Below are 25439 nucleotides of genomic sequence, written 5' to 3'. Positions count from 1 at the left end.
GATTGACGCTACAAAAACAAGAAACGTTACAACTATAATAGAGGTGGTTGGTTTGAAGTGGTAAAAATTTAAATATAGGGTTGGTTATGCTGATGACTCATCCCTTAGAGTAAAAATAGTATTGCTCATTTTCTTATGAAGTACGCCCTTTGAAAAATTTCACTTTTTTGTAGAAAAAGGGGTAAAGGGGATTATCGCCATTAAACATAGTTTGTAGGGTTCATAATAAATAATAATCAAATGTATTGAATTTGTTCTCAAAGTTACAGCTGGAAAACAATCCTGGGGTCAACAGTTACTCCACTTTATTTTAAAGCCCACTAAATCAAAACGCTAAAAACCAACTACAAAATAATATTCTTACTTATCTTGCTAATTTGACCAGTTGCATAAAACCTTAGTGTTCAAAGCCTCCAACAGATGGCGCAACGACACTGTCTTACAAAATTTTGTTTTAAGCGGTTTTAAGGAATTTCCGCTGCGATTTCAGACTCAATCTAGCTATTTTGCATTCTTCAATTAATTTGCTTTTTTGACGTGCTGGAAACCAAAATCGGTTCAGCCATTCGCCGTAGAAACGTTGGAAAAGATTTTTTTATTTCAAAAAATAGTTTTTCACGATTCTACGGCGATTGGCTGAACCGATTTTGGTTTTCAGCACGTCAATAAAAGCATATTAATTAAAGAATGCACATTAGCTATGTAGATTGAGTCTGAAATCGCAGCGGAAGTGCCTTAAAATCGAAAGTCTACGGTGGCGCCATCTGTAAAACACTATATAAGATTAATTTTTAAAAATTTTGGTCCTTTTTTTCTACATCCAAACCGTATCAGTTTAAATATACTGAGATTCTTTTCATACCCAGATTTTTAGGGTGCAAAAAGGGGGTTGAAGGCTTAGCACCCTCAGACTACCATGGCTGGTTAGGGGAGGTTGAGACTAGTCTAGCGGTGGGGTTTTTGAAAATCTGACTGTTAGAAGCTGAGATTAGGACGTGGCAACCTTTATTAAAACCCAAAATAAAGCAACAACATTTTGTTTATATTTAAACAAAATATATATGGCAAAACATCACTTTCTACTTATATGACCCAATTTTTACGCTTAATCAAACTCGCATTTTTCGAATATTGAAAAATATTAATGGATACAATTTCGAATTTGAGTTTTATTTTGAAAATTCAAATGTAGCGAATTGCACTTAAACCTACCACTTTCAGATCAACAGAAAAGTTGTCCCACTCGACAAGACGATGTCAACGGTGTCCTAATTTTTGCTCTACGACCAATTAGAAAATTAAAAAAATTCCAAAAATCGAAACCTGCGAATGAGGGAAAGTCGGGGGTTTTGGTCAAGAATGACCTATATAGTTTCAGTAAAAAAAATCATGAAGATCCTCAGACCCCTGCCAGCTCTTATGTACCTTTCCTCGACTTAGGCTCATTTGCGTTTCCTTGATAAAGTGTCAAAACGATCTGTAAAATTCCTTGGTGCGGTTTTTTTATCGTAATTGGTATCACTCCATTCTTTCGTTCCATTCGTTTCGAGCGCCCTCATTCCCTACTTAGATAAATTCGTCCGGTGCTTGAAAACTCAATTTGTCGAGCATCGCAGCATGTGGTTCGATTTCTCAATCATGGCTTTAATTGCAGAGCACCCCCGTATGAGAACACCAAATTCGAAGCAGCACAGCCCCAGCCAGAGCGGAGGAGGAGGAGGAGGAGGCGCGGCTACCACCACGGGAGGCAGCGCACTCGTCAGCGCCGCGTCCTGGGCAATTAGCTTATCGCTGGCGACGCTGCTCGTGCTGGCCCAGCACTGAGTATTCAAAATTACTATAAATGCACATACAAACAACAACAACACACTGTCGCAGGCGAAAAATACCAATTATTATAATATGAGAAATGTTAGAAAATCAAGATCCGTCTCATTTAACAAATTTAATGATGTATGTATCGAGGAAGCGAGGAAGAAAGAAGAATCTTTGACTAAAATCCTATCCCTCCAGCATAGCTCTGTTTAGAGATAAAAAGAGAAAGAGAGAGATGAATATGACACACACGCATATGTACACACATAAACACACTCACACGCTATAAACAATTTGGAGTGCAAACAAGGTTTTCTTGATGTACGCCTTGAAGGACACGGCGGGGACGGAAATTACAAAAAAATGAACAAGGAAATAGCCCTACGGGTTTTCGGTGAAATTATTGAATTCGTGTGAGTTGAACACTTGAGGAAAGATTTTAGTTACTGACGGGATTTTAGATGAATTACCAAAAAACTCAAAATTGATTTAGAAGTTCAGTTTTTCTCTATATCGAAGATATTTGGTTAAATGAGACAAAAAATAATCATGGGTCATTTTTGACATTCCGAAAAAACTTTAAATTTCCATTCATTGTTTGCTTTAGGCTTCGATTTTTTTTTAAATTAAAACCATAGAGAAAAATTACAGTGTATTCTGAAAATATGTTGAAATTTACTGACCCAAAAATAATTTTTTTTTTAGTTTGTTGAAAATCTGAAATTTGACTAAATTAATATTAATGACTTTTGTCAATTTATAAACTGGAGCTACATGGAGCAGTTTTAGTTTCAAACGTAATTTATTGTAAAATGAGATACTTGAATTTTCCCAGCCAAAGTCAAATCGATTGGTGGGTGATTTTTGACACTCAGAACAAAACTCAAGGTTTCCCCTTAATGTTTGTCCTTGACTTTTTAATTTTTTTAATTAACTGTAGAGCATAAAACTTATTATATTCTGAAAGCTGATAATTTGTTTCTATTTTGTACAAATATTCCAAATTTTTGCTTGCACATTTTTTTTACATTTTGAAAGAAAAAATTGAAAATATGAAAATTAGATATTTTTTAGACCTAGTTTTTCCAAAGACTAAACAAGATCAGTTTCAGTTTGAAAACATTATCATTAATCATGTTAGAGTAAATATCGTAACTGGCTTTAAAATTTGATTTGGAATCTAATGATTCTAATGATTTGGAATTAATTCCAAAATTAAAACCAATAAGAAATTCTTTCAAGGCCCTTTGAAACACACGATTCACGTCATATTTTTTTTTTAAATTGTTCGACTTAAATAAACCAAAATATTTGTTACAGATTTGCAACAATTTAATCAAGTGTCACCACAAAATAGCGTCAATGTGCAATTCAGGAGTTCTTTACGATGCAAATTGAGCTGAATCGAAAATTTTGTTAACATGTACATACTATAAAACACGTTATCAACAATTTCACCAAAAACCTGAACATAGCATTGCTAAATTTAAACCACAAGGTTACTTGCTGATTTTAATCTAATCGAATGACGTAACAAAAACTGTCCTTGTGGCCTGGTCGTGTCCTTTAATTCGCGGTTAATTTGACTAATGTTATGACTGCTCCATCTAAGTCATTCAATCCTTTTGGGTTACTTCTGTTTCGAAAATTGTAATCCGTTAGTTCAGCGGGCGATCGATTTTTTTGTGTTTCTTATTAGTGTTGTTTTTGTGCTTTCCTGGAGCTGTTCTAATTTCGCACACACGGACCCATGTCTGCTCTCGCTCGCACTGTGTATTCTAGTTTTGCATCAGACTTGCTTGTGTTCATTTATGCTATTGGCGAAGGGAATTTTTGTTTTCGATTGTGATCGATCGTTTAATTTTTATTAGTTTCAATTGGCTGTGCTATACGATCAGTATTTTACGAAAAAATTTGTAGGCCAAAAACCTGATCCCAAAAAATCGAAAGTGTTTCTTTGGAAATTCCTGCGTTAGCTTAGGTTTCGTAATTTAGAGAAAATAATAATTAATCCTCGTCCTCCTTGTCGTGCTGCAAAAATTTTGTAAGGACATGGGTCGCCAAAGTTTCATTTCAAAATTAGCTGCAGCTCCGCAGTTACAAGTAGAAAATGGCTTGAAATTTATTTTTGCATTTGACTCTCTTAGGATCGTAGATGATATTTTGTTAACGGTTTGATCGCAAATAGTTTGTTAAGTTAATGATGGTGAAAATCGCTGTTTCATACACGAAAATCTGTGATAAAGTTAGTGAATGTGGGGAAGCCGTTGAATTATGAGAAATTCCTGCGTTGTCGCGGAGAATCAAGAGTAGAGGTTCTAGTGTTTTTGAGTATGAATTCAAAAGAGAGAAAACAAACAAACAGCACCTTGATTGGTTATTCGTTGCATTCAAATTTTACGAAAAAGATGACGCTGTGCCATAAATTAAAAGAACGGTTTAAGTATATATAATAACAATAAAACGTGTTAGCTGCTAAGGTTTGAAAATCTAAAATAAAAATGCTTCCTATGTTAATTGACAAACACACACAAACACACGACACACACACTGACGAGAGGAAAAAATGCTTATTATAAACTGATATTGGCTAATTATATATTGTATATGGAGAATATTGTAACAGAAAGTACGATCTATATTGCCATGATAAACAACTACAAAAATACTGCCTGTAACCACTCTCATTTAATTATTAGGTAATTAATTGCTGTCTCTCCATTACCCACACTTTAATTTTTAAGTTTAGTTAACCTTTTTCCGCGGAGAATTCTTATGTGTGCGCGAGTTCGGAAAGCAATAATAATTATTGAGAATTACGTCGATGTTCACATTTACACACACGCACGCACGTGACTAATTTTATGTCTCCGCGCGTCACACTCGGACGAATGGACGTAGTATCATTAATGCTGCTCTTTGTTTTAACACACCTACCGTGAATATGGAATATCATTTCTCCGAATGATCATTATCGCAATAAAATGTAATGCAAAATTAAAAATACACGAGGGATTTTATTATTAAGGCACTCTTCACACTATCTTACAAAAATATCGAGAAAACCTTTAAGATTCCTTCAGAATGGAATGAACAGATTTAATTGAAACAGAGCCTGAGGCCGAAATTCAGCTGATACACATTTTTCAGGGATTTCTGGATTAGAGATGTTTGGATTTCAATTAAGTCCTGCTCTAGACGAACGTGATCTTGGTTCTGGCGGCATTGATCTGCCAGACGTTGAGCTGTTCGTATTCTTCAATGGTTTCGTGCACTTCGGTGGGCTTGAAGCCCTTGTTGGTGCACGCGTCAACGACGTCACTCATCTGCACCGATTTGGCGGTGCCAGCCAGCTCCTGCACGAGCGTGAAGATGCGATCCCTGGTGCTGCGCTGCCTGCCGCCCTGGCCCGGCTGCTGGCTCAGAGACGCCTTCGACATTTCCATCAAACGCAGTGCCTCCTGGATGTCAGACTTTTCCACTTCCTCACTCAGACGCAGTTTCGCCTGAGAAAAATTAACATAATTGTTAATTTTAAAATTAATTAAAATACAATAATAGTCTAATTTATTTTCCTCTTGATTTACGATTGATTTGATTCCAAAAGTAGATATAGTTAGTTTGCTTTTAAATCTGATTACAGAAAATCGTACTACTTAATTTTCAAGAAGCAAAAAATTGCATTCTTCCAAAGTAGAACAAAATCAGGGTTCAACAATTTTTTTATGTGCAAATATGAACAGTTTTTAGATTAATAAAACTCCATTTTGGTTTTCACGAATTCGTCCCAATTTTGCACAAATAAAGCAGATTTTGCAATAGACCAGACGGAAAAATGAACAAACAATTGTTCTCAAATAATTTTTCAATATTTTTAGGCTGTCAGACAACACGCATTCATTATATTCTAAACAAATATGTACATTAGTTACAGAAATATGCGCAAAAGCCAAAAATTGTTATAAAGCCCATAGAAAAACGTTTTTTCAATGACAAAATACATGAATTATTTAACAAGAATCAGTCCACTTTTCTGGAATTATCCATTGATTTGTTTTAAAATTATCTCAGATCTTTGAGTGTTTGCTGATTATTTTAATTTCATTCAAAAAAAGAAAAAAATGATGAGCTTACCAGGGCAGTGGAAAGACGGACAATGCCAAGCAGGATTCTCGGCGAGGTGAAGGTCATGTCGGCATTGTTGCGAGCATCACGGCGTATAGCCACGTACGCCTCTGAAATTAGATCAAAAATTAAATAAGTTTCTTCACTAAATACGCGTTTTTTATTTGATAATTTTGGTAACACAAAATTATAGCGCTATAAATATCCAGGCCAACATTTTGCATCGCCTCTTGATTAGCATCAAAACTTTTGGGTCGGTTTTCCAATATTTAGATAGTACTCCAATCAAAGGTAAAAACGATTTATCACAAATTTTATATGAAAGCCTCAACCGGCAACTCAGCCATCGCTCAGGACCAACCACTGACTGAACACCGCCGTTCAGTGTTAAGAAAGTAAAGAAGTTGAGTTACTCGTCATGTTTCATTGAACCGATACCTATTCAAACAAATTTTTTTTGTATATATCTGACAAAATTCGTAAGTTAATTGAATCAAAAATATTTTTCCTCCCACCATAGTAATTTAGCCTAAAATAAACTCGTCGTTCCTGATCTACGTTAAAAAGTGAGAAAATTCAACTATAACTAATCACTTCAAATTTTCAACACAGTGGAGAAGTCTAAGCGTTTTGTACTCACCGACCATGTAGTCGCAGAGCTCGGCAGGGACAGTGGGCGCGATGTTCTGCGTGAGGGCGAGGTAGCGGCGCATCAACTTAATGTCGATGGGTGTGAACTGCTGCGGCGGCTGCTTGCTGTTCTGGTGCACGAAGATGACGTGCTGCGCGAGCCGTAAATCGTTGTCACGCTCAGGCTTGTCCTGGATCAACCAGAGCAGATCGAAACGAGACAGAAGGGCAGCCGGTAGCTGGATGTTCTGTTCGATGGTGCGACGCGGGTTGTAGCGTCCATATGCTGGGTTCGCCGCGGCCAGGATCGACACGCGAGCGTTCAGCGTCGTCATGATGCCTGCCTTCGCGATCGAAATTGTCTGCTGCTCCATCACCTGCAAAGCGAACAAATTAATTTGATACAGACATTGCTTGAAGAATTAAATTAACAAAAAAAAGAATATACCAGCTTTTTAGTGTCAGTTCATTTAATAAGTTATTTTTTAAATTTTTATCAATTTCTTGGAGTTAAAATTTTGAGTACGAGAAATTTTGTTGATCAAAAGCGATTTTATAATAAGTTGGAAAACCTGATACGTAATAACAACAAAAACCTGTAAAATCAGTGCAGTAATAAAATTTTAAAAACATAAATTTTGTCACCAAACAGAAAATATGCAACATTTTTGCTGTGGATAACAATATAATAATATCCAACACCCAAGAACAAACCATCAAGGTATAGACGTAGGAAAATCCAATATTCCATCCGAAAAAATTGTCATAATAAGCCACATTTCAAAGCTTTGGCAATCAATAAATTTTGACAAGTGAACCTGGCCCACAATTTATCGCAACAATCAATCGATGATTAATCTAAATAAGAAAATAATTATTGTACCTCATGAATGGCTGTCCTGTCAGCATCAGCCATCTTATCAAACTCGTCAATGCAGCAGACACCACGGTCGGCAAGCACCAGGGCACCACCCTCCAGGGTCATTTCCCCTGTCAGCGGGTCCTTCATCACTGCTGCCGTCAATCCAACGCCGCTTGAACCTCGCCCAGTCGTGTACTGGCCTAAAAATTCACAAAATAAATTACAATTAAACTAGCAAGAGAATTTTGGAATATTTTTAGGTCTAGGTCTGAAGCATAATCTTTAGGATGTTAGATGGGAAAATTTATTCTCTGGATTTTACGAGCATTTTTTAGGATTAAATTTATATCTGACAAGGGAACCCTGGGTATGTTCTACATTAACTAGCAAAATTTGCCTGAAATTTATAGACCTTCATAGAGTCTGAAGAAAATGACCATTAAAAACTTAGAATCTGGCATAATTTTTAATTTTAGAGTTAAGAAACCAATTGTCGGTTTTGAGCCTAAGGGGATATGGGATATATGAAAATGGGCTATTTTCTATCTAATATTGAAGAAATTTGGTATGCAGACTCTCCTTGATGAAACGAATCTATCGTTATAATATATATCTTCGAGTTTTAACCAAATCCTGATTTTAACGCATGGTACCAGTTAATAGCTTAAGGCTTTTCAACAAAAATAATTTGAAAAAGCTATATGTGTAGACTTAAATCAATGTAGCAATATTTGAAAAAAGGTTCCCTTTTAAGTGATTCCCCTCTGTATTATTTAGCTCATGAGTAGAATTTTCCCATACTTCTAACAGCAACGCGGTTGATGAAGCCAAGCAACTGCGATTTGGCCACTCCAGGGTCGCCCATGAGACAGATGTTGATGGAGCCCCTGATTTTCATTCCACCCTGGTTCTGGTTGACGCCGCCAATGAGCAGCAGCAGCAGCGCCTTCTTCACGTCCTCATGCCCGTAGATTTCAGGCGCGATGCTTGCCGCTAGCTTGTTGTAGAAATTGTTTCCAGAGATTTCACTCATCTCCTCGTCAGTCAGATCATTCTTCTGCTGCTCCTCCTCATCAGTTTTGGTCAGACATACGACCCTCTTGAAGATTTATTTTATTAGATTGTAAATTTGATTATGAATATTTTAAAATGTACATGTGCCTCAAGGAAATGCTCCGTGATGAGTCCTTGCGCCATCTGCTTGAATCCAGACTTGAGCAGTGGAAGGAAAATGCCAGTGGCAGCAATGTGGTCACCAGGCATGCACTGCCGAGTCATCTCAGCTTTGCAGTAGATGGTAAGTGAGCGTGGAATGTGTCCAACAGGCACCTGGTCACTCTGCACAACACAATAAATCATGAATTATTTATAATGAAAATTTAAATATGTTAAACTAGGAAAAAAAGTTTATTTTATGAAATTGCAGGGCACTGGTTTTTCTTTTCATAGATGAAATAAATTTCTTGCAACAAATTTAACCAATGAATTTTTCACAAAAATGCTTGTTGTAATGCTAAGTCAAACCGAATGGGAAATTCAATGAAATTATCGGAAATTATAATTCAAAATGCCAACTTACGTGTTCCTGAATGCGGATTTCCTGGAACTTAATGAACTTGGAGCCTCTGGTCTGGAGAGTGAGGCGTCCGCCGGAGCGGTTGACGCGGCACTCGTCACTGGGACACTTGTGTAGCGGCATGAAGGAAAGCGACTTGACCGGCTGGTAGGTCTCGGCGCCACACTGGTCGCACGTGTACGTGGCCACCACCAGGATGGGCTTAACCTCTGTGCAGCGAGTCACAATGCCACGCACCGTCAGTAGGGAGCCCACGTGTCCAGCCCGCACTTCGCGGATCGGAATCGACTTTGCACCAGACAGATTTCGCAGGAACACCTCACTGATTAAATTCATGAAATAAATTAAGTCAGGAAATCAGGATTATTTACAATCTGCGCATGAGCTCAGGGGGAAACTGGTTGTGTGAATCGTTCTCTCCAGGCTGCCGAAGCCGTTGCTCCATGATGAGACGGTGCTGAATGTACACGTCAAGAGTGTCCTTGCAAGGCACCTGAATAAAACATAAAGAATTATGAGAATGATTATTTTAATTGCTCACTGTCAGCAAAACCAAGCTTACCTCTCGATCCCTCAGAGTGGGAAGCATTTCGAAAACTACGTCAGAAATTAGTTTAGTGTAAGTTCGAGCATTTTGCTGCACATAATCGCACAGCTCAGGGTTGTACTGGTGGAGGTCATCGAGGTCCACAATCAGGGACACCTGTGCGAAGCAAATTAATAGTCAATTCATAAAATTTATATGAATTTAGTATGTATTTAAAATCAGCACCTCCTCTCTGTGGGCGATTTTTGTGATGGTATCTACATATTTAAATATCTTTCGGCGGCCCTCCTGAACGTTGAACTCCGTCAGAAAGGTGCGAATCAGTTCTGCGGAAAATATTAAAGATTATTTTTATGTATAAAACTTAAATAAAATCACTTTTTACCTCTTTCTCGAGGGTAATCGTGTCCTTGTGCCATTTTCACTCAGAGTTTGGTAAAATTTTCAGGGCGAATATCGTTGCTGTGTTGATTCGTTAAACAGCGGCAAACGCAGACGATTGCGCGGGAACCGGGTGGAAAAGTCTTTTAAATTAGACGTTGCCAAGTTTTCAAATATCCACAGACGTCAGTTTTCGCTCGTCAACAAATTCATTATGTTTCAGCTTCCTTAAAGAAATAGAAATTTCAAAATATTTAGGATACTATAAATGTTCATTGTTCATTAAATTTGAAGCAAAGAAAATAAAAAATATTCTTTAGCAATGTTGCCTTTGGGGCGGAGCACCGACAAATTTGCCGGTGACGTCACAGGTTTTTAAACTTTCAAAACAGCAGAGGGTTTCAACAAAAATGGTGGATAAACATCCAAAAAATGGCATTAATTAATTCCATCATTATTTTATAAGTTATTCCATCAAACTGAAAAAAATCAAGGACAAAAGTTCTGAAAAACACTATTTTCATGAAGTTGCGGCCAGGTTGCGGCTAGGCTGACAGCGGTATGTTGGCAACAGTGTCAGCTGTCGTGCTGATGAGCTCAGCGAACGAACAGAAGGCAGAAGGGAAGAAGTGTAGTGAAACATTCTCACGGGGAGGTGATGTTTTCTCGTCTTGATCTCATTTTATGAATGATAAGAACGATGAGTGCGTCGAGAAGATAGCAGCGACGCAACTTGGTTAGATGGTGTGCATGCCCAACAAGGCCGAAGCAGCGTTTTTGTTTTGCTGGGCGCTCTGCGGATAATTTTGACAAGAGCGACAGGTCAGTGGACCGCAGCTCAAGATGGCGCAACATCTAGCCCCGAGTGTGAATTGCTCGCTGGACGACATCGACCTCAGTGCCCTGAAGGTAAGCGTTTCGGCCGCGATTCGGCCCTTGGGTGCGGTGCCGTCGGCGGCGGCCCCCAGCCAAGCGAGCGTCCCTCTGGAGAAATTCGGCTGGGAACGCGAGCGGCGCATTGTCTGCCATGGGAACGGGCCCATTTAAATGCCTCCATTGTTTTTGTCTGCTTTTGGGTGTGTTTACTATGAATGAATTCATCAAGAGCCGTGCACGAAACGCGATCTTGGGAAGATTGAATTTTTATCATGAGACTCTCGCCGAACTTAGGCTCACTTTCCTGATTTTTCTCCTAATAATACGAGCCGAATACTTAAAATGTCGATATTTTTTCCCAATTTCCAACATGCACTCTTTTGTTCGTTAATTATTTTCCTTTTGGTTGAATTGTAGGATCCAGCCGGGATATTCGAGCTGATAGAAGTCGTGGGCAATGGAACGTACGGACAAGTGTACAAGGTAATGAGCATACATAAATGCGCACATCTCGCGCATTAGTCATCCGCGCGGCTGCAGAGAAATACATAAGGAAATGCTGCATTTTTATCGATGTCACTTTAGATATCAATAAACATAAAGCTGTCTGTCGACTCGTCACACGCCATAATTTGCATGCATACTGATCAAATGCGAAAAAGTTGCAAACTAATTTACTTGCTCTACAGGGACGCCACACAAAGACTGGCCAATTGGCTGCAATTAAGGTTATGGACGTCACCGAGGTATACCAGCTATTTTTACCCTCGTTAATTTGTCTAATTTATTTTCTTGGCCCTTTGACAGGACGAAGAAGAGGAAATAAAACTAGAAATCAACGTACTGAAAAAGGTGACGTCAGAAAAATTTCAATCTGCTACTATTTCATTTCGCATGTTTTTCTAATTGCAGTATTCTAACCATCGAAACATTGCCACATATTATGGTGCGTTCATCAAGAAAAGCCCACCAGGAAAGGATGACCAGCTCTGGGTGAGTCAGTCAACAGATTTAACAGATAAATGTCTTAAACGAGCGAAAAAATATATTTTTCAGCTGGTGATGGAGTACTGCGGAGCTGGCTCAGTCACAGATCTTGTCAAATGTAAAAAATAGGACCCAATTTTTTTATTGTTACTGAGTCCTTTCAATTTTTCCACAGCTACCAAAGGCCAAAGTTTAAAGGAGGAGTGGATTGCTTACATTTGCCGTGAAATTCTTAGAGGTCTTAGTTATTTGCACAGCAACAAAGTTATCCATCGAGACATCAAGGGCCAAAACGTGCTACTCACAGACAATGCAGAAGTCAAACTTGGTAACATATAATTTCCTCTTATTCATATTTTTTAAAGGCTTTGAGGTTTTGAAAATTGCTGGACCTAGCTAAAACATATTCCTAGATTTAATTGTGTTTGAAGTAGAATTTAAAAAAAATATCCCAATTATTATAGGATTGACTAATTTGTTTCCTAACACAAAATATTTATTAAACTTCCTGTTTTAACAACACTTATGGTTGCCAGTTATTGCAAGATAATTTCCGCTCTTGGACACTAACTAATTTCCTTTATGTGATCAACTTGTATGTAATTTAAAAATGTTTTTTTTTTCACCGTTAATCAGCCTGTTCAAATTGTTAATTGGAATATTTGGACCCAATAAGTTGTGTTGTTAGTTGTATAATAAACTTGGAATTCATGGTAAGCTGCAATCACAACACAAGCTAAAAAAGCCAAAAAAATTACTGGGCCCAATATGAACCAAGTCCCAATAACACCGTCAAGCGGATAACATTGAGCACTATTGGCCGCAGAGGAGCTTGAGCCCAATTTGGCCATCTTTTCGTCTCCCTGTACCGAGTTCTATAATGTAAATGCCAGACATTAGTCCTTAAAGCCCCACAAAAAAAGGTGTTAGAACCAGTAAGAGGCGCATCCCAGCCTATGAGCTATTTTAGCAGTTTGAGTCACTTAACAAATCAGAATTCTCTTCATTCTCAACCTTATGAAATTGCTTAAGAGCTGTTTTAAAATATGAAACAAAAAGTTGTTATTGCATTGTAAAATGGTTGCATTAGTGATGTTTTTTTACCAATCTTCTGATGAGGTAACTCTGCAATCCTTTTGCCCCTAACATGTAATTAAACGTGCACATTTCAGTGATTTCAACATAGATCAACCGTAAAATTATGAATAATTTTTGTGGTTAAAGATTTAAAATCGTTTTATAAATCCAATTATTATTTTGGTTTATAGATTCTCCTTGATGAGACAAATTTATATTTGGATAATTTTTTACTTTCTTAAGAAGCCACTTTGAATTTTCTGCGGATTTATAAGCATTATTAAAACTGAAATTCCGCGTAAAACATCGTATTTACATCTTTCCAATATTGCTAGTGTTAAAATGAAATGAAATTAATTTAATGTTTTTAAGTCTTCTCTGATGGTGACGTAATCCTTATCGCTATCAATAATTTATTTCAATCCATTTGAAAAATAAAGCTTTTTTTATAAGCAAACATAAAATGTGGTTAAATTTAGGTAAAAAACAAGAAATAGTCAGATACACTTAAATTTTATATCGATCGATTCATCTAGTCTAAAAGAGCTTGTCCGCGATGGTTGGAAGAATTTTTTTATAAATTAATATGGAAATAAATGCTCATTTGACGCCAAACCAATTTCATGTCTGATGCAAAAAATATATTCAATTTCGTAAGGTTTACAGAGTTTCCTTGTTTATTGGTTGAACTAAAAACCTTTTTTTACGTTAACTGAAGAGGTTGTGTGTGCAATTTGCAGTCGATTTCGGCGTGAGCGCGCAGCTGGACCGGACGATCGGTCGGCGGAACACGTTCATCGGGACGCCTTACTGGATGGCGCCGGAGGTGATCGCGTGCGAGGAGAACTCGGACGCGACGTACGACAACCGGTCGGACCTGTGGTCGCTGGGCATCACGGCGCTCGAGATGGCAGAGTCGCAGCCGCCGCTGTGCGATCTACACCCGATGCGCGCGCTGTTCCTCATCCCAAGGAACCCGCCGCCACGGCTGCGCTCCAAGAAGTGGCCCAAGAAGTTCCACAGCTTCATCGAGACCGTGCTCGTCAAGGACTACCACCAGCGCCCCTACACGGAGCAGCTGCTGAAGCACCCCTTCATCAGGGACCAGCCCACTGAGCGCCAAGTCAGGATACAGCTCAAGGACCACATTGACCACTGCAAGAAGCGCAAGAAGGAGAAAGGTGCTCACTTGTTTTTGTTTGCTCAGTTTATTAACTAACAAAAAATTTAATATCCTATTATTTAAAAATTATAATTACCTTTTGAAAATAAACAATAATCTCAGTTAATTATGGAGTTAATAAAAGAGGAAGTACTTAAATTATGCTTCATTCAGTGACGTCTATAAATTTTTACTGATATCTGTTGATAAATTTAGCGATAACCACGCAGTAAAAATTTATTTTCAGCTCTAAAGCTACGAGAAGGAACTATAATTAGATTCTTTAAAATTATTACCTGTGAAGAGTGTCAAAAGTAAATTTGCTATCAATTTTTTCATACAATTTTTTCCCCAACCCTATGAAATAACAAAATGAAGAGATTTTTTATTGTGTTTTCATATGAATTTCTTTGTTTACAGAGAGGGATGATTATCGCTATAGTGGCTCTGAGAATGAGGAGGACGAGCCGGCCATGGCTGGAGAGCCTTCCTCGATCGTTCAAGCGCCTGGTGATAATACTCTGAGAAGAAACTTTCAGCAAATCCAGGTTAGTCTTTTCTTTATGTTGCCAAACATGATCATCATTGTGATTTTTAATCAAACTAGGCCATAATGATATATCGGGTAGCTCAATGCCAAGACCGTCAAAAGCTTTGTTAAAAGCCAAACTAAATTAGACCCACCCGCTTCCTAGTACACTGCTAATTATCTTTTGGTTTGCCTTAATCATGTATTTAGTACAAGGAAAGTGAGTGAATTACCTATTTAAGGACAGGACAAAAGCTAATATTTCTTTTGATAAGAGTAATAAGATAAAATTAATGCTACATGCTAAATGAAGGAAAAAACATTATGTAAAAGGTTTCATGCTAATTTTTTACCGCAAGATTTATCAGTTTTTTAGGAAAGAAAGATTAAGAGGAGGAAGTCTCAAAGCATTGAGAATGAAGTCCATTTTAATTTAATATGAATTAAAATTCTCTCTGTTGTCGTTTTAGGAGGGTCGGGCGATCGCACAAAGTGAACGCGACGCCATCCAACCGGTGCCAAGGGAGAGGAGCAAAAAGGGCGAGCGCGAGGAGATTCCAGACCCTGGCCCGCCGGCTAGGCCGCCTCTGCCGCAGAGACTCATTGGTACGTTGGGCCGCTCATAAAGTGGCGTGTGCACAGACCTGTTTAGTTCATTTTTGATGTGGCATGATCTTAGAGAGCATGTTGCTAGAGACCAGTTCCACAAATCAACACAGATTACTATTTTTGTATAAATTCTTAAATAAAAATAATTTATCCTTGTAACTCTACAAAAATTATAATATAAATAGTTAGCAAAAATTTTATGAATATTAATCTTTTAATTTTTTATTTTAATATTTCAAACAAAACTGTGTACTGATATTTTCTGCTTCTTCAGATCTGCCTTTTTGAACTATTTGTTATGTAATTTACCCCCAAAAAATTATTAAATATTATGTTTTCGTTTTTAAAATTTTCAATAACTCAAATAATAAATAAAAAAATATTTGTTTGCATTTTTAACTAAATTCGGTATTTTAAAGAGTTTGAATTTCAGCTTTCAAAAAATTCTTTGATGATTTTTTGGCTATTTTCTATTTTCCAATATTACGAATTTCCATTTTAAACCGCTTCTGTAACAACCTAAATTAAAAAATCGTGGAGCTGGTCAGAATCAAGAATGAGCTGCCTGCCCTGGAGCCGGCGTGCGCATGCCAATAAGTGTGTTGGATTTACATTTGCTATCAGTGGTTCCAGACCCTCAGCCGCCGTCGCGCCCTCTGCCGCTGCCGCCGCGCGACGACCACCGCGGCGCCGACAAGCAGCAGCAACCGCCTCCACAGCGCAGTTCGCAGCTCTTCAAGCCGAACGACCTGGACGCCTTGGCCGCGCAGCTCAACGAGCTGGGCGCGGCCGCCCGGCCCAACGGCAAGCTGCACCAGGTGCCAAGCAGTGTTGGCGGCCCGTCCGCGCACCACCCAGGCGCCGCCAACCAGCAGGCCGTCAACGTGCTCGACCAGCCCGACAGCGACTCGGACGCCGAGGAGGACGGCCGCGTCCACAATGACGGCACCCTTTTGGCTAGTGACCCCCCTAAGCCTTTGTGAGTATTTTAAATTAATTTAAAAAATCTTAATCCTTCAAATGATTTTATAAAGTTTGTTTTTATTATTTACTCTATATTTTGTGTTCCCTTCAATTATTCACCTATTGTTGCTCGTAATTTTAATTTTTGGGCCCATATATTATCAAACAATTTTGGATTCTTACAAGTGTGACTGAGTCTGAAAATATCGTTTACGTGTTCATGAGGTGTCAAATTAGCCAAATGACAGTTAAAAAAAGTCAAATAGTAATTCTCATCCATTCTGCAAAACTTTTACCAATAAATACTTTTTTTAATTTTCTGAAGGCCTGGTGAGAATGGGCAAGGGCCTTCTAATCATGAAGCGCCTGCCCCGAGCGGAGGCGCGCCCAACAGACCTCTCCCTCCGACACCTGACGATGAGGAGAGTGGCGACCGCACCCTGGTGCACAAGAGGGTGAGTTTGAATATTCTCTTCCTATTTCTCTTGGACGTGAGTGTTCAGTGTACATATGGCATAGGTGACAGTGAGAATTTTCTTCTAAATTTTATTTATTTATTTTCCCTCGTGTAATTAGTTCCATTGTTGATTTCGGTGATTAATTCCTTGTTGCATTTTCGATGCACGCCTCGTTCTAATTCCGTTGATAATCATATTATTCAAACCTGTCACTCGCAACACACAACAAGGGCGTAAGATTGGCCACGGGGTTGGTCGCTCGGTTGGTTGAACGAAATAATGCAAATCCATAGAAGGCCACCGCCGCAGCCGCCGCCGCTGCTGCTAAAAAAGCGCCGTTCACGCCGGAGGATCAGAAATTGCTCAGGGAGTGGAACATTTCCAAGTTCTTCCAAGACTTCAACAACAGATTGGAGAGCAACAACGGTGGCAAGAAGAGCGCGGCCGAGGCCCCAGTGGCCCCGACGCACCGCAGGGTCGAGAGCGACCTGAAGCTGAGGCGCGAAAAGTCGGACCTGTTCCCGCACAGGTCGTCGCTGCTGCTCGCGCTTGCCAAGCAGCCTGGCCAGGGCGAGCCGGTGCTTACCGACTTCCGCAGGCAGCAGCAACAGCCGCAGCCGATAGCCAGGAAGCAGCAGCAGAACAGTGGCCCCAACTCAGGTGGTGGCGGTGGAGGTGGCTTTAGGCCCGCCGCTGCGGATAATGCAGCGGCCGCGCCGGATCTCAAGTCGCGTAGGCGTAACAGCACACACGGACTCGTTGCACTTTCCTCCTTCCCAGATTCCCAGCTGTCAAGTGGTGCTAAGGTCAGTCCGAGTTTTCGCGAAATCCAGGGGAAACTCCGCATGGTATTCATTAAGGACGCAGCCACACTTTCTCTCTCTCTCTCTCTTTCTCTCTGCTCAAGCTGCTGCCGCCGCTCGCTCGCTACTACCGCTCCAAATCTCTGCTTTGTTGCCTCAAACTTGTAATCACTTGAAATGCTGCGGGAAACTCAGAACTCCTAATATTTTCAACAATTCCACCACTGTACGTGGTTCACGTCAGGAAAGGCTACACGAATAATGATAATTTCATCAAAAAACCAACACGTCGGCTCCTAAGAGGCTCCTTGTCAGACGTGTAAATAAGCGGAAATCCAATTTTAATCTGGTTTGAATATTTATTAGTGAAGTTGTTGAAGTCAGATATTAATTTATTCAATTTTATGAAAATGCGTTCATTCAATTTTTTTCGTTGATATTAAAGTATTCCTCACCTAACTATCCACTCCGACACTTTTGCATCTCAGTTTTTCTCCTTCCAAATGAACATTTCTGGAACTCAAACGTTAAAAAAATAATTTTTACATATAAGTCAAAACAATTATTTTTTGAGTAATTTTTTCCAAAGGCATTTCAGTTTTGTGCTCCACTTTTTTGTTTTCCATCACTAATACTCATTCTCTTCTATAACACTGTTCGTTGGCTTCTGTTTCGTCAGACACAAAAATACTCAGCATGACCAAAACTTGTCCACTTGCGCCCTATTGTCCGGGGGTTTATTAATTCAATATTCCGAGTAACAGGATCGCCCGGGCACACACCGAGGATCGCCAGAACTCTCATTCGGGAAATCAACAGCGGCCCCTCGAGAATGCAAACAAAATTATTACAAACAACACCATAAAACTTCTGTTCTCTCTTCTCTTTTATTTGATTTGTGTGTGCATCTGTATGTGTCGTGTATGTAAATTTGTCCAAGCGTGATTCTGTTGGATTGTCACCTGTGATTAATTGTTGATTTCTGTGATAACACACTATGTGTGCGTGAGCACCACGTTCCGCACTCGGCCAGAGAATAATATTGAAATTTGTCCCGTCAGCAACGCGCCGAGATGGCCGGCGGCAGGATGAGTGGAGGTGATTTTAGTCGCATGGAGTCTCCTGGACAGCTCAACACGCCAGGCTCAAGGACTAGTTCTGTGTTACCTGACCTGCTTACTCAGGTGATTTAATTTAACCTTTTTTTGTTTTCACTGAAATTGCTTGAAAAAACTATTAACATAAGGTTTGTGCTTTTTAATCTTCAGAAAAAGAAAGAAAAAAGTTCCAATTGAGATTGATTGCATTTACAAAAAAATCTCCCTCGTCAGTTAGTTTTGACAATTTGTTTTTCAATGTGCTTTAATAAAATGGGGAACTTAGTACAGTTAAAATATTGCCAATTTTATCGCAATATTTCCAGCGCTTGATCATATTTTTGTGGCAGATTTCGATCCCTCGTCGATCTCTATCCAATGGTGTGTGATTCTGTTTGGAGAAAATTTTAGTAATAAAATCAGTTTTTAAGTAGGGAGACAGTCCTCACCATTTCAAATGCACGCTAACCTTACAGCAAATTTTATCAATAATATTCAGGGCTATATCTAGATCGATTTAGGCTCTAAATGAATCCTTAGGGAATAGTTAATGCATTGGCAACAAGGTTTTTCTGGGGTTTGCAGTATCATTCCTTTATAAAAATGTACAACAATTTCCCATGCAGGCATCGTCAAGTCCCGGCACGCCGAACCAGAGGTCGCAGGACAAGTCGACCAGCGACGAGGTAAGTCTTTTGATTCTCTCAGCGCACTTGCTTCCGTTTTTGAGTTTTCATTTACTGTAGATACAGATACGACTCTTATTTTTGCTTTTGTGCCTCTCCATTCGTTAGTCGAAATTAATCTCCTTGCTCACAAATCAAACGTTACGAGCTGCTTTGTGAGAGGTTGGAGCACCTTTTTTCACCAAGTCTCACTCGATCCAGAATGCCACGTTCCTGTTTTCCTGCTTCAGTTCTTACCTACCGCCTTACGTGCATCAGTTTTCATGTGCAATGTGTTTTCAAATTAATCAGCTTCCATGATACCGTCAATTCGACACCATTTTAGTGTTGTGACAGATAGACTAGTCTGATTTTGATTGGTTGTGCATAGTTTTGAAAAGAAAAATAATGGAAAAGACAAAAAAGTTTTGAAAAAATTAAATTGGAACAAAAAAGGAATTTAAAGAAGTCACTGCTGAGAGTCATTTTTATTAATCATTTTGTCTTTGGTACGGTTTTTCATTTCACACCACACTAATGAGGGGGAGCTGCAAGGTGTGTCTTTTTGTTCAAGTGAGTATCATCACAAAATCCACAGAAAGTAGCCACGGCATTGTGTTGTGCAAACTCTTATTTTTGCTGTTGTTTCTATTAGATCGGTTCCTCGCACAAGCAAACCATCGCTAGCCGCATAGTTAGCACCTATTAAAATAAGTAGAGTGACATGATTTGCCTGTGCGGGGAAAGGGGTTGTTTGTCTACAAATTTGTGTTTTTGTGCACTGGTGTGGTGTTCTTTTACGCTTAAGGTTATACACACAGTTTGTTCTCTCTAGTTTGTATGTGCAACACCAAAATCTACCTAGCGATTAGCTGTTCATCTCTATCTCTCTTTCTAGAATAGAACTTAAACCGAAACACTCCATTCGTTGTCCAATGTGCAACCAAGAAATGTGGCCGCAGTTGCACATACATTGGGGTTTCTTGTTCCTTTACTCACAAGGGAAGCGCAGCATTTGCCAAATAAACTATAAATCTTCTTTCATCCTAAAAACATAAGTTTCCTTTCCTCAAAGGCGAATTTTACGCCGCTGAAAAGCGATATATTCTCGGCTGCGTATAACTCGCTAACAACTCACTATGGGCAATTCACCTTCGAAGGGAGCGAACTATCATTGAGTTGAAAGAAGATATAATTTCTTTGGTCAGTTTGGTTACATTGCGCGCCTCCTTTGTCAGACCTGTTCGTTATTCATTCTGTTGGCACTTGGCTAACAAGCAAAACAAAATAACAAAATGATGGATTCCCTACGTAGATTGGCACTCAATCGGCGGCTCAGCAAAATTACCGAGCCTCTTTGTTTCGATGTTCCTGCAATCCATCATTTCCTAGAGCTGTTTCTTGCTTAACAAACACTACTTTTCTTCCTCACTCACACACTAGCCCGAATGCTCGTTAACTAATCCGAAAATTATAAAATCGATGGATTTTCATGTTTGCAACATTTGCCAAACTATTCTTTCGTTCATGGAATTTTGAGTTCAATTTTGCTTACCTCTGAATACTTTACTGACTTTGGCATCCCCCCAAAAATGTACATACGACTTGGAAAGCCAATTTTTTCGTTCTGGATGGATGTCAGCGCGCGTCGGAAGGCACCTCTAATTGGCCCTTTCGCTTTCAGTACCGGCAAGCTATGAGTAAAAATCCCCACCTTCAGCAGAAACAGCGCTCGTTCCTGACATTTGGATTCGGCGCCGGCGGCTCGGGCACCAACACCGGCACCACCGGGTCGGGCGGCGCCTCGAGGCGCGAGTCGCACGTCAACGTCAACGTCACCCCGACTGCGCACGAGATTCTGTCGGATACGCCCGAGATCCGCAAGTACAAGAAGAGGTTCAACTCGGAAATCCTCTGCGCTGCACTTTGGGGTCAGTAAAATTTGAATTAGCAGACTAATTTGGCTAGGATAGAAAATTAATAGAAAAATTATGTTTTATTTGTTTTAGAAAGGAGTAAAATTTGTTTGATTATAATCAATTTTTATGGGAAATAATAACTAAACCTCATCTACAGCGATAAATGCATGAAACTTTTGCAAAACAACGACGCTAAAAAATTGTATGGAGCTACGTTGAAAAAAATCCTGGACATGTTATCAAAATATTAATTTTTTAATGGTTTTTATGGGATAATTTTGGAAAAATATTTAAAAAAAAATAGGTGTGCTTTCGCCAAGACGATTGAACTGATACCAAATTTGAGATTCCAATGTCCAGGTCGAAGATTAATTTTGGTTTCTAATTTTGGAAATGAGCTCAGGATTTAGGAATTGTGAAAACGTGCTTTATAGTTGTCCCATGGCATTGTGAACTGGTATGAAAATTTTAAACCGAAAAACACCGAAACATGAACTGAAAATTTCAATTCGGATCATTTAGATTCAAATTTTGGTTTATTACGGATCAGCAGGGCAACTGTGCCCCATACATCCACATCCAGAACATAACAAAAATATAACAAAGCATTTTTTGTATTTGATAACAGAGGGAATAGTAAAATCAGTCTATCATATCAGTTTACCGTATTTTTAGTTGATTATTTTTATTATTTTACTGCATAATAAATTTTCAAGATTGGAATCATCTTTTCCAGGCGTAAACTTGCTGATTGGAACAGAGAATGGGCTGATGCTCCTGGACAGAAGCGGCCAGGGCAAAGTCTACCAGCTTATTTCTCGGCGCAGGTTCCAGCAGATGGAGGTGCTGGAGGGTCAGAACATTCTGGTCACCATCTCCGGCAAGAAGAACAGAGTCAGAGTGTACTACCTGTCTTGGCTAAAGTCCAAGATCCTGCGGACGGACGGTGGCAGCGAAGTGAGTCTCTATTTTAAGTAATTTTATGAATAATTAATGTTTAACAGCAGCAAGTGGAGCGTCGTAATGGCTGGATCAATGTTGGAGATCTGCAAGGTGCTGTTCACTTCAAGATCGTCAAGTACGAGCGCATCAAATTTCTTGTGATAGCTTTGAAAGAGTCGATAGAGATCTACGCGTGGGCACCCAAGCCCTACCACAAATTCATGGCTTTCAAGGTAGGATGGATCATTTTGGATTTTTTTCCTGCTTCCAACGGTGGATTTTTAACAGTCATTTGGAGAGCTCATGCACCGTCCACTGCTGGTCGACCTAACCGTGGAGGAGGGCACTCGTCTAAAAGTGATTTACGGATCTGCTGACGGATTCCACGCCGTAGACTTAGATTCTGCATCAGTTTATGATATCTATATGCCAAAACACGTAAGTAAAATTTTACTTGTATTAAATTGCTCTAAGTTGTAAATGATAGCATATTTTTATATTTAAATCATTTTTCCAAACGCTAACTCTGTACAACTGATGTTAAAATATCATATTTTAATTTCAGCAGTGTTTTCAATTTTTTATTTTCATTGATACTTGATATTTTATTGAAATTTGATATAATATTTAAATGAGAAATTAATGCAACAAAAACCACTTTTAAATATTATCTTTTTTCACTGTCTTTATTAATTCAGATTTTTGATTGTTTTTTTCTGCAGACTCAGGGACCGATTACACCTCACTGTATCGTTCCCTTGCCAAACTCAAACGGAATGCAGCTGCTGCTGTGCTACGACAATGAGGGTGTTTACGTCAACACTTATGGAAAGGTAATACTTCGCCGTTTTTCCCTTCACAAGCCTCTCTAATAAATTTCCATCTCAATCCGCAGGTGTCTAAAAACATAGTGTTGCAATGGGGCGAGATGCCGACGTCTGTCGCCTACATAGGAACTGGTCAGATCATGGGCTGGGGCAACAAGGCCATTGAAATCCGTAGCGTAGAGTCAGGCCATCTGGACGGCGTGTTTATGCACAAAAAGGCCCAGAAACTCAAGTTCCTTTGTGAACGCAATGACAAGGTAAATTTGTATGGTCTTTGTGAAGTTTATTAATTTTCTAAACGTTCTTGTTTAATCAATTTCCTTAACCTATACAAACTCATAGTCATTTTAAATAGTTTAGTTGGTGCTGCCTAGTTGAACTATTGCCATTTTAGGCCTGTTGAAAAATAGACGGAACTGTCCTCTTTTCAGTTTTAAAAAGAAATATTTAGTCCGTTTTAATTTATGTTTAATTTAGCTAAATACTAACCATATCTAGTTACAAAAAAAATATGATGTACCCATTGCCTCGCTGCTTTTCCAGGTGTTCTTCTCTTCAGCAAAAGGTGGATCTTCGTGCCAGATTTACTTCATGACCCTGAACAAACCGGGAATGGCCAACTGGTGAAGCGGATGCCAATGAAACACACACACACATACCAAACACTCGTCTGCAGTTTTTATCAAGTATTTTTTCTATCAAGAGATGTTGTTCGGTCATGAAGCGGAAACCAAACTGTCTATGATTTAATAATGTCTAGCTGAAAAAGATGATGTTTAGTTGCGTCGGCGGCGAGAGCAGTATTAAATGTTGCAGTCTAGCACAAAATTAAATGTCGTCTGTGGTGAGAGATCGGAGGGAGAATGCGTGCGTTCCCCACACGTCGAGGAGCGCGTGTTTCAAATTGTATCAAGACTGTATCCATTTTTTATTACACGAGGGTTTGGACAACACACACTCACACTGGATGGCGAATTAACTAACCTTCTCTGTTTACTTCCAATACGAATATTATAATAATTTTATGCGTAGTAATCAATGTCTTTTGTATATCTAGTTTTTATCAGAAGCCATTCTCTAGAAGTTTTTTATATATTTATTTGTTGCTATTATATATTATATAAAATCTATTAACAAATTTTTGGAATGGTGGAAACACGAACGACATCTTTAGCAAACGGATGAGAAATATCATAAAAATAACACTATTATACGCTAGTGTGTAGTTTGGTTCTTCTTACGTTTATCGCATATATTGTTTTGTACGACGTGACGAGTATATGTACCAATCACCCACGCAAACAAAGCATTCAGACAAACAAATGTACCGATGGCGCTTTATGATTTCGTTCCGATGCAATCGAGCCAATTCCCCGCATTTCTCGATCCCGAACAAGAGAACGAGCCGGTTGTTTTTTATACGGAAAAAAGCAAGAATTAGTAGTTTTTGTACTTGTGGTATTTGAACTACATCCGAAAGGGAGGCATTAGACAGCCGATTCATCATTTTTTGCAACATTCTATCCCAGCTGCAATATTCAACCGTTTTTTACTTTCATATCGTAAGGTAGCAGTGCAGGTGGAGCTCTCAACAATAATAGATATGCAGAAATAAATAAGATGTCTGCCCCCAGCCCCTCTTCCCCTCACTCGATCATAGGTGACAAAAGGTCACCGGTCAGAGAACAAAAGTGGCATGAAGTCATGTAAATCAAACGACCTCTTGCCAATTTCGTCCTTTGCCCCATGACATTTGGTCAGGTAGATAATTCATCCGATGCTAATTACTCTGCTCTTTTCTTACGGAATCGTTCAACATACACACTCACACATGCTCAATTTTTTTATTTGCATTAATGGAATTTCCTGGTATACTATAATTGAGATGAAAAGCGTAGCGAGTCAAGTCAACCGGTTAATTTGTAGCTAGTGTCTACCCAAGATGGATCTGTACATACACACACATTTAGCAAGGGCTGAGATCATTATATTCAGACTATCCTCAGTTTTTTTCTGTTCCCACGTGGAACATGTCAACGCATTTATTGTACTCACGCGAAAGTTGAGAGAGAAAGAGATGGTTTTTCTACTGCGACGGAGAGAGTTTTTGGAAAAAAGTGCGTGTGTCTTCGTTGCAATTTGCAGTTGAATTCTTTTTTTAACTCCTACCACGGATTTGATCTTGTATAAGAGAGGCGAACAATGATTGTAGTCGTAGTGACAGGCACACCAATCTATTATTATCATATTTGTGATCATTTTATTATCAAAATAGCCCAGATTTTTTTACTGTATCATAGTTACTCAGAAAGAAATAAAAATTTCAAATTGCCTCATAGCCTTGGGTTCTTGTTATTTTCAATTCCTCCTCTTGTGTACTCATCACGACAAATAAAAACGGCAAACATAAAAACGGATTGTTTCTGGAACTCCGGCAGGAGAGGAAACATTTTTAGAGCCTAATTAAATACGTGAAATATCAAACTTTTCATTTTGTATTCTTTTCATTTCTTTAACTACATACAGTGACTATTATTCAAGCCCATATACTCACATTTGTGGGTTTAAAAGTGATACAAGGAAATTCAT

General features: G+C 39.0%; 3 protein-coding genes across 10 annotated transcripts in view; 2 read left to right on the top strand and 1 right to left on the bottom strand.

The window, feature by feature from the left end:
- dally (division abnormally delayed protein) overlaps window positions 1-4821 on the top strand; it is a 60013-nt gene extending 55192 nt beyond the window's left edge. The window contains exon 8 of the mRNA XM_065477450.1: window positions 1655-4821. Within this exon, the coding sequence (XP_065333522.1) occupies window positions 1655-1824 (170 nt within the window). The 3' untranslated portion in view covers window positions 1825-4821. The remainder of the gene's footprint in view (window positions 1-1654) is intronic.
- On the bottom strand, window positions 4813-10079 carry Mcm7 (minichromosome maintenance 7). The gene is made up of 11 exons (XM_065477449.1): window positions 9941-10079; window positions 9781-9881; window positions 9571-9711; window positions 9380-9501; window positions 9012-9330; window positions 8588-8770; window positions 8234-8531; window positions 7454-7632; window positions 6581-6947; window positions 5950-6050; window positions 4813-5321 (listed from the first exon to the last, which is right to left on the bottom strand). Exons 1-11 carry the CDS (start codon window positions 9972-9974, stop codon window positions 5010-5012), a joined length of 2157 nt encoding a protein of 718 aa, XP_065333521.1. The 5' UTR covers window positions 9975-10079; the 3' UTR covers window positions 4813-5009.
- A 448-nt stretch (window positions 10080-10527) lies between these two features.
- Window positions 10528-25188, top strand: msn (serine/threonine-protein kinase msn). 8 transcript variants are annotated; one of them, XM_065477441.1, is made up of 22 exons: window positions 10528-10845; window positions 11230-11295; window positions 11502-11558; window positions 11620-11664; window positions 11725-11805; window positions 11869-11917; window positions 11975-12127; window positions 13617-14057; window positions 14459-14586; window positions 15038-15173; window positions 15810-16155; window positions 16465-16594; window positions 16891-17403; window positions 18462-18584; window positions 19124-19183; window positions 20847-21093; window positions 21818-22038; window positions 22086-22256; window positions 22312-22461; window positions 22746-22856; window positions 22919-23107; window positions 23394-25188. In XM_065477441.1, exons 1-22 carry the CDS (start codon window positions 10780-10782, stop codon window positions 23475-23477), a joined length of 3567 nt encoding a protein of 1188 aa, XP_065333513.1. In that variant the 5' UTR covers window positions 10528-10779; the 3' UTR covers window positions 23478-25188. The 8 variants fall into 8 exon arrangements, with proteins under 8 accessions (XP_065333513.1, XP_065333516.1, XP_065333515.1 ...); XM_065477444.1 differs by having other exon boundaries at window positions 15801-16155; window positions 20886-21093; window positions 22089-22256; XM_065477443.1 differs by having other exon boundaries at window positions 15801-16155; window positions 20886-21093.
- Window positions 25189-25439: the final 251 nt, after the last annotated feature.

This window comes from Cloeon dipterum, chromosome 2, assembly GCF_949628265.1.
Source record: "Cloeon dipterum chromosome 2, ieCloDipt1.1, whole genome shotgun sequence".
NCBI classification, from domain to species: Eukaryota; Metazoa; Arthropoda; class Insecta; order Ephemeroptera; family Baetidae; genus Cloeon; species Cloeon dipterum.
Note: the sequence above shows the minus strand (reverse complement) of the source record. Positions and strands in the feature narration are given on the sequence as shown.

Coding starts and splice junctions, on each gene's coding strand:
- Mcm7 (XM_065477449.1), bottom strand. CDS start 9,974: ATGGCACAAGGACACGATTACCCTCGAGAAAGAG. Junction 9,882..9,940: donor CGATTACCCTCGAGAAAGAG/GTAAAAAGTGAT, acceptor TATTTTCCGCAG/AACTGATTCGCACCTTTCTG. Junction 6,948..7,453: donor ACAGGACAGCCATTCATGAG/GTACAATAATTA, acceptor TTCGCTTTGCAG/GTGATGGAGCAGCAGACAAT.
- msn (XM_065477439.1), top strand. CDS start 10,780: ATGGCGCAACATCTAGCCCCGAGTGTGAATTGCTCGCTGGACGACATC. Junction 11,559..11,619: donor AGGTTATGGACGTCACCGAG/GTATACCAGCTA, acceptor GCCCTTTGACAG/GACGAAGAAGAGGAAATAAA. Junction 22,462..22,745: donor ATATCTATATGCCAAAACAC/GTAAGTAAAATT, acceptor TTTTTTCTGCAG/ACTCAGGGACCGATTACACC.